This window comes from Festucalex cinctus, chromosome 14, assembly GCF_051991245.1.
Source record: "Festucalex cinctus isolate MCC-2025b chromosome 14, RoL_Fcin_1.0, whole genome shotgun sequence".
Classification (NCBI taxonomy): Eukaryota; Metazoa; Chordata; class Actinopteri; order Syngnathiformes; family Syngnathidae; genus Festucalex; species Festucalex cinctus.
In genome coordinates this window covers 8,739,646-8,754,519 of record NC_135424.1, presented here as the reverse complement: position 1 = coordinate 8,754,519, position 14,874 = coordinate 8,739,646, and the positions used below count along the sequence as shown (strand labels likewise).

At 36.5% G+C, this 14,874-nt stretch overlaps 1 protein-coding gene across 1 annotated transcript; it reads left to right on the top strand.

Moving 5' to 3' along the window:
• The first annotated feature begins 318 nt into the window (after window positions 1-318).
• LOC144000938 (homeobox protein Hox-D9b-like) lies at window positions 319-5,083 on the top strand. Its single transcript, XM_077494755.1, has 2 exons — window positions 319-1,107; window positions 4,839-5,083. Exons 1-2 carry the CDS (start codon window positions 390-392, stop codon window positions 5,081-5,083), a joined length of 963 nt encoding a protein of 320 aa, XP_077350881.1. The 5' UTR covers window positions 319-389.
• Window positions 5,084-14,874: the final 9,791 nt, after the last annotated feature.

Here is a 14,874-nt window from a genome sequence, read left to right as displayed (position 1 = left end):
CACACACACACACACCCACACGCACGCACGCAGATCCTCGTTACCCTGCTTGTAAACGTCTCTGCCATTTCATTCAGCCTGTAAAAGTAGTTTTTGCGTGCGCGCGTGTGTTTGCGTGTGCGTGCTGCACGCATGCACGTCCATCTGGCATAGCACAGGCCTCCTATCACATTTGCGAGCACAAAAGAATGATTTGATTTATTTGCTCTGCTGGGTAAATACAGTGCGACCATGTGATCCGCGCCATAACCAATAGGCGGCTGAGGAGAAGGTAAGGGCAGGAAAAAAATTACTACCATTTTAGGGGAGGATGGAAGCCACTATACTGACCCATCTAAGGTTTTACAGTCGCCTTTAAGTGTCTTTTTTATTGAAATAATAAAATAAACATGTCGCTAACAAATTATTATTCCATGATGGGGCTGCAGACTGAGGAGCCGTACGGTGCACATTTCCTCCCGGCAGGCTTGCAGGCGTCGACGGCCGGCGGCTGCGCGAAGCCAACCCGCGGCGCGGAGGAGGAGGAGGGGACCCCCGGCTCCCACATTCCGGATTTTGCCCACTTCCCCAACAAGCAAAGCGGCTTGAATGGCTTCTCCCCGTGGACGAACCCCCCCTCGGCGTCGTCGCCCTCGTCCCCGCCGCTGCAGGCCGCCCCGGGCGCGTCCATCACGGGGCTGTTCCACCCGCACCACCTCCTCGGCCACCACCACCACCACCACCACCAACAGCCGCCGCCGCCGCACCTCCAGCCCCAGCAGCCGCCTTACTACGCCGAGCACCTCGCCCCGGCCGCGGAGGGCCGCTTCGTCCGCTGCTGGGAGGGCCCCGGCCCCACCGCCGAGGGCAGCTTCGCCGCCTGCCTGCCCCAACCGCAGGGCTGCCCGTCCAACCCGAGCCCGAGGTTCGAGGCGGTGAAGCCCGACAACTCGCCGCCTCGCTCGCGCGGCAGCCCGGGGGACTCCAGCTTCGCCAGCCCGGGAGAGGTGGTGCTCGAGCGGCTGGGGACGGCCGAGGAGCTCCGCCGGAAGCAGGAGCCCAAGAAGGAGGACGAGGACGAGGACGAGGACGACACGAGGAAAGGCCGAGCGGTGCAGCCTGACCCAGGTAAAGACGCACGTCCGGAACCATATGCTCGAGTGAGTGGGCCCCAAAAGTGTGCATATGCGTGTGTGTGTGCAGGAATGCGGCCATATGTAAGGAAGTGTGTGAGAGAGACTTTTATTGGCCTATAAACGTCCTCCGGGCCTCAACGACGATGTATAAAACTTTATTGTCCATTAAAATAATTAGAGCGACTTTTGCTGTTATTTAGCACGTTTGGCACAGGTGTGTTTAGACGCTGCTGCGGATGCACTCGACGGACAATACATTAGGGACACCTGCACGAGCACAGCAGCATGCACAATTGGGCTTGAAACAAGTTGGAGTTTTTATTGAGTCAAACTGCTGTGCGATCTGTTACTTATCTTGTGGTTACCTTATTTAACCACATGAGAGTGACAGAAAATTAGAAACAGCCCCTATAACTGCACTTGTACTCTATACTGTGACTGTCAATAAATATACGATTAATTCAACACATATCTGAGCAGTACGACCTTTAAAACGCGTGATTTGTGTGTACCCAATGAAGTGTCTATAGGTGCAGGAAATGTGTGGTAAACCGAATAATTAAATACAACTTCCGCCGTGAACGGTGCGTTAACGATAAATTATATACTAAAAATATTTTTGAGGGATAAAAAGAATGTTTGCTAAAACATACACCTAACCCCCCCAAAAAAAGTCTCACAAACAATAAACACAATGTGAATTAATAACAAAAATAATAATAATAAAGTAGTCATCAATACTCATATAAGTTAATTCAATGACTTAAAAATAATACAAATAGCAACAATTTTAATTGTAAGTGAAGAAAAGTAGTTGTGTGCATGTGTAATAAATGGAAATTTGAGTTGGTCAGTGAAGATGCTAGTGCCAACAAATACAATAAAAGCAAATCTGAACGAAAGAAATATGAACAATGCTGCTTAATGTGTGTGGGGGGGGGTGAAGAGCAGAAAGTCAAGCTAGTAAGTGAGAATTTTCTAGAATCGAGGTCATATGAGTATGGAAAAAAAAAAATGTTGCAGGAATTCCATTTAAAAAAAAAACCATGGACATTGGTTGAACACACTCAAATCACGTCTTACTAACATAAATACGAGTTAGTTTTGTGTAATATTCATGTTAGTAAAACTAGATATTAATGCTGGCAACCAATGTGCATACATAAACTATTTTTTTTACAATGTAAACAATAAAGTTACAATAAAAAGATTAATTGAGGGCATGTGCGTGTGTGTGCGTGATCGTGCCAGCAATTCTGTGGGTGAGGATTTTCCATCCAAGAAAATTAATTTAAAAAAAATTGAATTAATACAATTTCGTTGTCATTTAGCTGTTAAGAGTTGGCATCACCGTCACATTTCCAATGCAGATAATGTAAATTGTGTGCATGCGAAAAGAGTTTAGTTGTTCAGTAAAAACAAATAAATTATATATATTATATAAATACATAAATAGATAAATTAGCTGTTATATGCTGTTTATTGTAGAGTATTCCAGTGCATGCAATGTTGTTTGAAAAAAGTAAAAAAAAAAAAGTCAAGTTAGAATTCTCCAGGCCAGCTAAATTTCAAAAGATGATTCAAAACAAACAAACAAAAAAAACGTGAATTTAAAATGTGTTTATATTATGATGGCCTTTAGCTGTGCAAAAAGTGTGAAAATGTGGAAAAAAAAGTTATCCTATAGTGCTCAATAAATAAGTATATAGATAAAAACTCTATACTTAAGTAGTTTCCATAAGCCATGCTGCTCGTATTAAGTATTCCTGTGCATACAAGATTGTGAAAAAAAAGTCAAGTCATTGAGAATTTTCTCGATCATCCCAATGTTGAATCATGAATGGAATTGAATGTCAACAAAAACAAACTGAGTCGATCATGACACAATGCTGTTCAAAAAGATTGAAAAGTCAGACAGGTCAGGGTGAATTTTTCAGGTCATCTTGATGCTGAAAGGGGAAAAAAAAAAAAAAAAAAAATCAAGAGGCTTTAAAAATAGCTGCAAGCTGCTTGATGGCAGAGTGTGAAACACGAGCCTCATATATACTTGTTGCTCTGATGTGCTCCTGGAGGTGCAACACCAGCCGTAATTTTTAACCCCAGCTTCTCCGAGAAGGGAGGCACATAAAACACACAGCTCAGGATAACTCCATTTTTTTTTTTCCTTCTTAACAACCAAGGCCCGCCGAGTGCTGCCAGAATCCGACGAGTTGGGATTTATAAGTGCACTTCTTACAAAACCTGACAAGATGTTTTGGATTGTGGAAGCAGGGAGGGTGAACGGGAATATAAAATGAAATAGATAAAAACATAATCGTGGCCTGATCTCCAGTGAGCCCAAAAGCCAGCGGCTCATAAAACGTCCTCCCGGGGATTGTTTTTGGGCAGAACGTCATTTTAGGAGCGTGAATGAATAGGGTGTGATGGGGAGGGTGGAACATGGTGGACGTCTCAACATTCTTTGGGCGCGTGTCATCAAACCTCCAGGCGCAAGATGGAAAGATTTGTATTAATATTATACCCCAAACACATTCAATTTTTCACATATGCTTGTTACTGTATCGCTTATGTCTATTTACTAACAAACACTTTTACACTGTTGCCCTCCTCAGACTCCTTCTGCTCTGCACACATTGGCCACTAGAGGACAGTCTAATATTTACATACATACTGCATATAAATTCAAATGGTCACAACGGCTCTGTAAGTGGCAGTAATACTATATTAGTTGATTTTCACATGATAAAGAATATATGCCTATATTGTCTGGGGTATAAAATGACATTGATGCTAGCTTTGTTAGCATTACATTTGACATTGCTTGTTAGCATTGAGAAAGTGTACTTTTGTAAATCAGTGATGTGGTTTGGTGAAACAAGCGACATGATTTAACATTACATAAAGCTTTGATAAATGGTTAGTTTTAAAGTAATTTCAATAAATAGTGTGAAGCTTGTAAGTTGGGTCAATCATAAGTGAAGGTGTATTTGCAATTAGCTTTGCGAAATATGCCCAAGTTGCTCTGAAAATGTGGTGAAAAATGTGTGCACATTGGTCTTTTTTTTTTTCTGAATGTATCACAGTTGTAGTAATATAAAATAGATGAAATTTAAGGTTGTTGTGTAATATATTTGGATAATGAATAATTTGGAATTTGCCTTTGTAGCATGTCGGCCATTTTTGTGGAATAAATCATGGCAGACTTTTCCATTCTCATGACAATTTTTGTGTAAAAATTGGTGCGCGCCGACCATTTTTTTTTTTTTTATGGAATGTGTGCTGGCAGGCTATGATCTATTTGTAAACTGTTCATTATATGCCTGAAGTACTCCAAAATATGATAAAATATAAGTATAAACATTACAAACTAAGCTAGTAAACCTCTACATGAACGCAAATGATATTTTTTTCCTCGTCATCCTGTTACAAGATACTGTTCGGCATGTTATTTGTGTAAATTTAGTAGTTTTTTTTTTTATTTTATTTTGTTTTTTTACACTAAAAAATGTATCAAAAAGAAATAATATTTTTGAAGCGGTAGCTTGAGAGGAATGTTCTGAAAAATAACATGATAACCGTTTAGAAATCACGGCTAAATATTAGCGCATAGTATGTCGGCCATTTTAGTGGACTATACCGTGTCAGGTCTCATGTTTGTTTTGAGGAGAAGGTCATACTTTGTGGGCCTATTTTTGATCTCCTTTTTCTCCCCCCCCGGTGCAGCGAACCCCTCGGCCAGCTGGATCCACGCCAAGTCCACCCGCAAGAAGCGCTGCCCCTACACCAAGCACCAGACCTTGGAGCTGGAGAAGGAGTTCCTGTACAACATGTACCTGACCCGGGACCGGCGCCTGGAGGTCGCCAGACTTTTGAATCTGACCGAGCGTCAGGTGAAAATCTGGTTCCAGAACCGACGCATGAAGATGAAGAAGCTGATGATCCGGGAAAGGAGGAGCATCAATGATTAGGATGGGACGAGGGGACGAGGGGAGGGGGGGGGGGGGTGTAACATAAGCTTGTGGACATCTTGTCAATAAACAAAAACGGACATTTTTGGGAGCTTCCCCTCGAAATCTCCAAGCGCGAGATGAATGGACGTCACGGGACGTTGAAGTAACAAAAACATTGCAAAGACGTCCACACTGTGACACACTTCAAGTCCATGTGAATGCAAACTATATTTTTTGCTTCCCTCCCACTTGTCGGCATGTTCTTGTGAGAATTTAGTAGGATTTTGTACAAAAAAAAAAAAAAAAAAAGTACTAAATTAGTAGCAAAGTGTACATTTTTGGAGGGGTGACTTGAAAATGTGTATTAACAGATGTCTTAAATAATGTAATCAATTTGAAATCGTGGTCAAATATTTCTGAGCAGAATATTGGCCACTTTTATGGAATGTTAGCGCTTAGCTTAAGATACACTTTTTGTACTAGAATATTGCAACAATATGCCCAAAGTTGTCTGAAAATATGGCCAATGAAATTTCACGTAATTGAGAACCTATTTGAAAAATGTTGTTGTAAATGCAAGCTACCAAATTATGTCAGAGTGAAGATAAGCAGTTCAGATAATGTATGAATTGAAGTTATTTTACCAATCTTTATGCAGAATTTCAGCCATATTTGTGGAATGTGTCGAAAACATCGCAGACTAAAATGCCTCTGTTGGCATGTTGCAATAATTTAGTAGGATTTTGGTCCCAAGAAAATTGCTGCAAGTTGACAATTTTGGAGGGCTAACTTGAAAATTGCGTCAACCACAGAATGTGGTCTACCCAGAAACAGTGCTGAAATTTCACGTTTTTGAATCAGATTTTGTGCAATTTGGAGAAAATACCAGTGAAAAGTGTACGAAATTACCTGCCATAAGCATGGCAAAATATTGTAAAAAATATCAGTCTGACTTTTAAGCAAACCCGTCACAAACTAAGTAAGACGATGACGCACTAAAATGTGCATTTTGTAACCAAAGGTCCAAGTTTTTTTTTTTTTTTTTGCTTTTATCCCAGCATATTCTTGTGAGAATTTAATAAGATTTTGTACAAAAAAAAAAGCTATTTTATTGAGTGGAGTAACTATGTACATAAATTCTGTGGTTAACTTTGTGTATTATTTATTACTAAATTATCTTCAGAATGGTAGTGAATTATCTTTGTTAAAATAATGCATTGCAATTTGTCGAAGACGCATTTGATAAGTGTTCTGGCTACCAAAGAAAATTAACAGTATTAATTTAGTATTAAACGTACATTTTTTGGTGGGGTAACTGAAAAATGAAAATAACCAAACTACTTAGAAATTGTCATGAAATATTCCCAATCAACACATTGGCCATTTTTGTGGACATTACAGTATGGTGAATGATTTCATCATTTTTGTTGAGCGAAATTGCAATGGTTAGTTGCTTTCCATTTACTAACAAACTTTTTGTAGGATTTCCAATTAAATTATCATGCAAATACGAAAAATAATTTATAAATATGTATAAATGTATATTTGTAAATGAGCAAAAAAAAAAAAAGTCCAAAGTGTTCAGAAAATTATGGAAAATTTATGTATTCTGGTGAGATTTGGGATTTACTACCAGAGCATGTTGGTCATTTTTGTGGAAAACCATTTTCGTTAGTTAGCTAATTAGAGTAGCAGAAACTTTTTGTACAAATTCCAATTAAATTATTTTGAGAACGTGTTGCGGAAGTTTTGCGATGCGTTATAACGACTTTACAAAAAGTTTTACTGGAGCACAAAGTGCTCAGAAAATCTGGCAAAATTTCCAATTTTTTTGTGGCAAAATGTCAGACTTTTTTTTTTTGTGTGAAATGTATCTGGTTTTAAGCGCATTCAGTAATGCTCATGTCCATTTATAAATGGTGTTCCTTTTTTGTACGATTTACAAATAAATGTATAGTTATAAATGCTACGAAATGTGCCCAAAGTGCACAAAAATATTTGAGGGGGGAAATGATTTGCACATAGAGCTGGGAAAAAAATATTCCTTCTATAATTTAGTGGTTAACTTTTTGTCTGATTTATGACTCATTCTGAAATTAAATCTTGTACGTGAAGTGATACATTGTAATTAGTAGATAACAGGAAATATGATATCAAATTAGAATTCTGGTGCAGCATGTCAGCCAAATTTATGGAATGTATTTTGCCACTTTTGCAGAGGAGAACCTCGGGGGGGGAGTATCATGTCCTACTAAATTTTCAATCATGACATGCAAAAACCTGTTTTTTATGTATGTGAAGTATTGTAATTAGTAGAAAACTGAATGTATAATGTTAGGAAATGATACAGCACCATGTTGGAGATCATCGCTTCTTGCACAAAATATTCATCTAGGGCTTCAATTTTCATACAATTTCCTACTAAAATTCTCATTAAGACATGTCAACCCCCAGCGATTTTGTAGTATTGTATTTAGTAGAAAAAGTTGATGTGTTATGTAAAAATGTTCGCAAATAACAGTCCAATGGTGTTTACACGGGCGTAGTGACGCTCGTGTAACTCATCTCTGACATTTCCGTACAATTTTCTACTAAATTGCCCTCCGACACGCCTCACGAGTGATCTCGTGACTTGTCATGACCTGACATGTACAGTAAAGATGATTTATGTAAACATATAAAACCTCACAGAAGTAGCAACCAAAACACACTTAGACCTCACAAAAACAAGCCTGAAAAGATGCAAAACTGTGTCAAATTGAAATGATGGCTTACACGTTTTTCTTGAAATAGTGAAATCTGTAAATATTGACCATTTTAAGTTCAATTATTTGACATTTGGATTGGTGGTTCTTGTTTGGTTTAGAGACCAGAAGGCACATTATCTCCATATTTGGTATCATTTGTTCCTAAAAAGTGAAATTGTTGTCACTACCATTTTAGAACAGTGAAATGACATGTGTACCTAATGATTCAGCAGTTAACATGTGACTAACAAGGCAGCGGTTTTGTCTTCGTCACGCAAGCTAACTGGTGTGTTGTTTTTGTAAACACAATAAGGTACAATTTTATAAACAAGCCCAAAAATACACAATTCAATAGGACGTTGACACAAATGTGAATAGGCAACCGAGATGGAAACCACTTCACTGCGTTTGATTTGATTAGTGTTAGCATGCAGCGGCAGTTAGCATGTGACCCCAACATACATAACGAGGCAGCAAGCTAACTGTTGCCATGTTGTTTTTGTAAAGACAAACGGTACGATTTTATGAACGAGGCCAAAAAAATATAATTTAAATCGGACGTCGATCACAAATGTAAAGAGGCAATCTAGATGGAAAAGCACCTCACTGAGTTTGGTTAGCATTAGCATGTAGCATAGGTTTGGCCTTTTCCTGGCAAACTGCACATTAGCAAGTAGACTAAATGTTCAAATTAAATTATATGAAACTTTAATCCTTAGTTGCTTACAGGTTAAGATTAACTACATGGAGGACGAGAGATAGGACACAACGTGGAATGGTCGCCAGCCAGTCGCAGGGTATATATATATATATATATATATATATATATATATATATATATATATATATATATATATATATATATATATATATATATAGACAAACAACCATTCATCGCACATTTAATTATGCTAGCTGGTTTTAGCTTTTGCTTCAGATGACGCACTTGTCGACTTTAACATGTATTCATTGTGTTTGTGAGAGAAGCTACACACAGGAGATGCAGAACACGCCCTAGACTGGTTGCCAGCCAATCACAGGTCACAATTTAACAGTTACGTCTTCAATGATGCAGAGGCGGGAACTGCGAGGCAGACGTGCAAACCACTAGTACACCATGCTAGCCTAATCTAAATGATATCAAATGCTATTCCTTAGTTGTTGTGTTGACATTGTTACTATTATTTATTGTAAAATAAAAATTTAAAAAAAACATTTTTTTTTCGCACCACTGACTGCGTCTTTGCTTAAGGCCAAACCGCAAGCAAACCAAAGCGTTATTGACAAGCAAACTGTTTGTTTTGAAGCGAGCGCTTGCGGTTGCGCAGTTTCCAATGAGCGAAGGTTTTCCGCCCTCTGACAGTGAAAAAGTTGTGACTATCAATCAAAAGTGTTTGTTTTTTTGTTCTTGTTTTTTTTTTTTTTTTTTATGAACTGCATGTCTAATCCAACAGGGCTTACGTGTTGTCATCATCATTGTATATTTGTTGTTATTCATTTGCACACGCGTGCACACACTGTGGTTGCTAGGTGTCAGCTAACACAACACAAATTTTGAATGTTGCTGCTTCTCTTTTTTTTTTCCTTTTTTTCCCTACTTTTGGACACGCAACTCAATACAACCAACAATGTGCGAGTGTTCGGTGGAATGTCCACCACACAACTGGAGTCCAGATGTCATGTCTGCCCCCAACCCACCATACACACATTTTTTTTTTTTTTTTTATTAAATAAAATGCGCATTACAACCTCAATAGTGCATAGGCATTATTAGTCCCTTTTTTTTTTTCAATTATTTAAGGAATTCTATGTATACAATTCACGATAATTTCATGGGTGCCCTAACAAAGTCTTACCATTCCCCCTTCAGATATACGCCCCTGACTAACATTTTGTTCCAACATCTGCAAAATTAAAGAGGTACAGTACAAGACTCCAGTCATCACTTTATATCAGTTGATTTTTATTTTTTTATTTTATTTTTTTACTATTAACAGTGCTTAACTGTGTTTTGTTTTTGTATTTTACTATTAAAGTGGCTGACTTATTTCCACACTTACATGAAATGTGTAAAAATAAAAATAACAAATGGCAATAAAAATTGCAATTATGCTAAAAATGATAAATGCTATAAAATGACAATGTATAATAAAATCATACCGAGCAATTGGGGTTGTTTAAATTGAGCACATGTTGGACAAAATAATAAATAAATAAACCTATAAATAAATATATAAATAAATATATAAATAAAATAAATAACGTTAAAGTAAAAAAATTACAATGTTGAAAATGACCAAAAAGAAACATTAAAATGAAAATTGATGTTAAAAATGAAAAATAACAATTACAATATATAATTTTTAAAGTAGTAAAAATAACATTTAAAACATGTATAATGTTTGTTTTGACTTGCTACATTTTGTAGTTGCAAGCTTTGTTGCAATTTTTTTTTAATGCATTTAGTGACCTTTTCATTGCATCCTTATTTATTTATTTATAATTCTCTACTGTCGTAACCTTAAAACTTTGCATTGGGTTTTTTATTATGCTCTGGAAAAAAAATAAGAGACTAATGCAAAATAATCAGTTCTCTCTATTCCATCAAGATCAACTAAAGGTTCTAAGTATTTGTAAAAAAAAAAAAAAAAAATCAGATAAAATATAACTCCCAAATTCCAAATTTTGTCATTTAGAATAAATATTTGCAGAAAATGGAGGAGTGGGGGTTTGTCAAATTATAAGTCCAGCGTGTTGTTGTTTTGTCAAAGTGGGTGTGTTACGTGTATAAATTCTAGTATATATTTATATCTATCTATACATGCAATTTTGTCCCTTTGCTTGTTTTGTCAAAATATGTGCAGCAGCCTCCGAGCTCTTCACTGCACGCCTCCCGTTTATGGCCGCCATATAAAGTGCATCCTCCTGCAGGGTCATAAAGCAACAGCATGCATTTGGAGAATAAACGTGACTTTCCCCCCCACCAGCCAACCTACACACACAGAGAGAAAAGACGTGTCTTTTTCTTAAAAAAAAAAAAAAGAAGGAGAGCGACACAGAGACAGAGAAGAAGCCATAAAGCAATTAAGGCCAGACAGTCTCGGTGACTATATGGTTTTATTGGGCATCCTTTTCCTGCCTCGACTGCGCCTCGAAATGTTAAAGTCATTGTCTGAGGTGGGGGGGGGCGACGGCCTCGAACCTCGGTGCAAAGCGCCGCACCACAAAAGGAGCCAGGAAGCCAAGCACAGCAAGCGAAAAGAGAAAGAAACAAAGAACGAAAGAATTTCATGTTTGTTTGCTCGTCAATGAACCGAAACAAGAAAATACGAATTTGAAGACATACAAATATGACTCGCCGACACCTTAATCTCCTTCGACATGTTAATTGCACTTAGATGTATTTGAATACGTTCTTAATTGGACGTCCAATTTGCGTAACCTTGATTGCTTGATTTTATTTGACGATTTTTGTTTTAGAATTTTCCTGCATTTGCTCCATTTTTGACATGCATGTGGAAAAAAAATCCTGCTCGAAATTTTTCCTCTTAATTGCACATTAACGTTTTTTTCTTGTAATTTTCTACATTGTTTTGTTGTTGCAAGTGTAACTTTGGAATTGTTAACTCATGATTTCAAAATATGAGCATTTAATTGCACGTTTAAGTATTTTTCGTTCCCTCTACTATATTTTATGTAGCATATGCAGTTACTTATTTATTTATTCGTTTTCCTCAAATGTGACCTTGCATTTTTGCACATTGATTTTTTTTGTTGTTTGCTTGTTTTTTGTTGTTGCATTTTTTTTTATCGCAACTTTTGCCATTTTTTAACCCATTTCATTTTTTTTTGCGAAATTCTTTTATTGTACTCTTTTTGTCATGTTATTTGATTTTTGTCATTGTGTCATTATTTTCCAATGTATTATTTCTTATTTTACTAGATTGAATACAAGAACACTTTAATAACCACGTTCGAAAAACTAAAACAATTTTGTATACCCTGTAGCCAAAATGACATGTTTCTTTATTTCTTTTTCTGGGCGCCATAATTGTATCATATGTTAAAACTTAAAAAGAAAAAAAACTTGAAAAGAACAATCAAATAATAATAATAATAATAATAATAATAATAATAATAATAAATACATATAATGGTGAGAAAGTACTGCAGTCGCCATATGCAGGAAGTAAAAATGATTGTACTCGTTTATTTAATGCTGGGTGCAGGTAAAATCTAAAATGAAAAATTAAAGGTGCAAAAGCAGCCCATTTTCCGTTTTAGTTGAATCAGAAGGATGAATTACATTTTTAGAGGGTCTCGTAAAAGGGAACACAGACACACACACACACACATACACGGAATGTGCATTAATAGCAAGGCGGCGCGGGAGCAGTTAAAGTGCTGCAGAAATGAAATAGAAAGTATGTAACGTTCAAGTTATTGCTCGTATAATGAAAAGTTGCCCCTGGTTCTACTTTGTGCCATCAGTCACGCACTAAACGACTTATTATGTCACGATTAAGTATAAGCTCTAATATATTACGGTTATTTCCTTAAAAAGAAATGTGAAGTGGAAAATGGATACTTTTAAAAATTGAATTCCCCTTTAAGTTCCCACTAACCATAAAGACAAATAAGATGTCAAATTGGGTTTAACACTCAGCATTAACACTCAGCAGTTGACGTTTTGGAGCCTGGAAATGAGGCATTTGTAGTTACATACTGTTTTCGCTAGGTGGTGCTGTTGTCTTTCATGAGCGATACAAGGTTGCTTGAAGTCACAAATGCATCCAGGAAGTGCAAAATACACGTCACATATCATTATTTATTTATTTATTTATTTACTGTTTATGAACCTAAACTTATTCCAGACTTGTTTTGCATCATTTGTTTTATTTTCCTGTTTTTATTCATTGTGGTACAGTGGTGGGCAATAATCAATATGTATTATGTAGTAATAATAATAATATTAATAATAATAATAATAAGAATAATAATATACAATTCACTGTTTTAGATGTAAGACAGGTCGATATTAGCAGCTGATGGATGGATGGATGGATGATAAACGAGGTTGAACATAGCCTCCAAGTATTGTTTCGTTCTTAAAAAAACAACAACAACAACAAAACTAAAATAAATTAGTCATAATTGGAATTTTCCAGAGTTGGACAATTGGATTGCTTCATATGTAGAAAATATTCGGCCATCTTCTCATCTGATGTCGGAATGTTTATTTCAGCAGAAGGTAAATTGAATGTTTTTGCAGATGAAAAAAAAATCTCACAAAACTGCAGCTGCACCAAAGATCACCAACAGTTCTATTTGTGATTTGCCTAATAGCGATTTATTTATTTATTTATTTATTTATTTACCACCATCTTGTGGCATCTGGCGGCAATTACAAACGTCTGCGGGTGGTGGTCTGCTACCTGTACTGTATATACAGTATAGAAGCTTTCCTTCTTCTCTGTAAAACACTGATTGCGCGTTTTGTGAGACAAACGATGAATCCATTTTGAAAGTATATTTACAATTTTACAAAGTGATGTGTCGTCAATTATGATAAGGATATCGTTGACCTTTTGTGTGCAAAATCATTTGTAAAATAAAACCATAAAGTCCCTTTGCGATCTTATTGCTGCTCTATGTTGTGTTTTGGTGGTTTGTAAGTGAAATGTTTTCAGGTTGTTGATACTTAAGTGCCTGTGTGGTATTTCTGCGGCGGCTGGCAGCAGGCCCACCAAACACCAAACACTTAACAATACAACATCAACCGCTAAAGAAATAAACAAATAATAAACCTTCCTTCATTCACACACAATCCAGAGACGACATTTAAATAACATGCAATGGGGAATTTTAGACTTTCATTTGAATTAAAATAAATAAATAAATAAATTGTGCCCAAACGGAAGTACAACTAATCCACCTGAAAATATCGACGTGGCCTATATTGAAAGTGAAACGTTTTAATATTATATCAAAATAACATCGTAATTAATATATTTCGTTTCTGACTAAAAGGTCTCAAAAATATTTGATATTTAGTGCCACACACTTTGCAACACGACAGAATAAATATTCATGGAATAATTGTTCAGAGGGCGACAAAACAATTAATTAAATTAACGTTGCACGTTTTTGTTTTGGTGCTTTTTTTTTGTTTGTTTTTGTTCTTGTCACGCACTTATTGCACTCCTTGAGGCTCAAATAATTGTGGTTTGGGCAGTAAAAAGAAAAAAGCAATAAACACACACACACACATAAACACGCACACACAAGCTGAGTGTACTATAATGTCATAAAAACGCAAGCAGTAACCATAGCAACGTGCTAAAGAACAAAAGCGAAGGTGCAGTGTAAAAAAACGTAAATAAATAAATAGCTAAAATTGCATGTCGACTGTCAATTCTAACCACGTTATTATTGTTGTTGTTTTGCAAATATTGCACTTCATGAATTAAGAAAGCACATCGATTTTCGAGACAAAAAAAATATACATATAGTCAACGCAAATTATATGACGATAATAAAAAAACTTATAGCGCCATGAACAAAACGTGTCTACCACATTACTCTCCATGTTTTTATTATTTATTAAAATACCATCTGACACTGCATTGCGTATTTTTTTGCAGTGGCCCTCTGCATGAACACCACCGCTGAATACTAATAGACACCTACAAAGAATATGAGAAGCTATATGTGGTAGACGGGAAATAAATAGCACAAAAAAACACACACACACACACACAAAAAAAACGAGGCCAAATGAAGAGCACAACATTGTCGTTAATTGGTTGGCACCTTGCTCTTAACATATCACGGTGATGTGTTTATGATATTTAAACACAAGACAAATGAAATTTCACTTTGTTGCTAAGAAGGTCGTTTTCTTTTAATTGGATGGCAAATGATCATAAATGGCTTCTCAACATATTTTGAATTTTTAGTGGTATGTTTATTTTTTGTGTGTTTTTCGGTATCAAAATCATATTTTATTGTTGTCACGTTTGCCTAATTTTTTTTAAGGTTGCGTTTGGATCAAGCATCGAA

Bases quoted from the DNA above. Each gene is read 5' to 3' on its own strand.
- LOC144000938 (XM_077494755.1), top strand. From the start codon at position 390: ATGTCGCTAACAAATTATTATTCCATGATGGGGCTGCAGACTGAGGAG. The intron at 1,108-4,838 runs GTAAAGACGCAC...CCCCCGGTGCAG, and splicing joins AGCGGTGCAGCCTGACCCAG to CGAACCCCTCGGCCAGCTGG.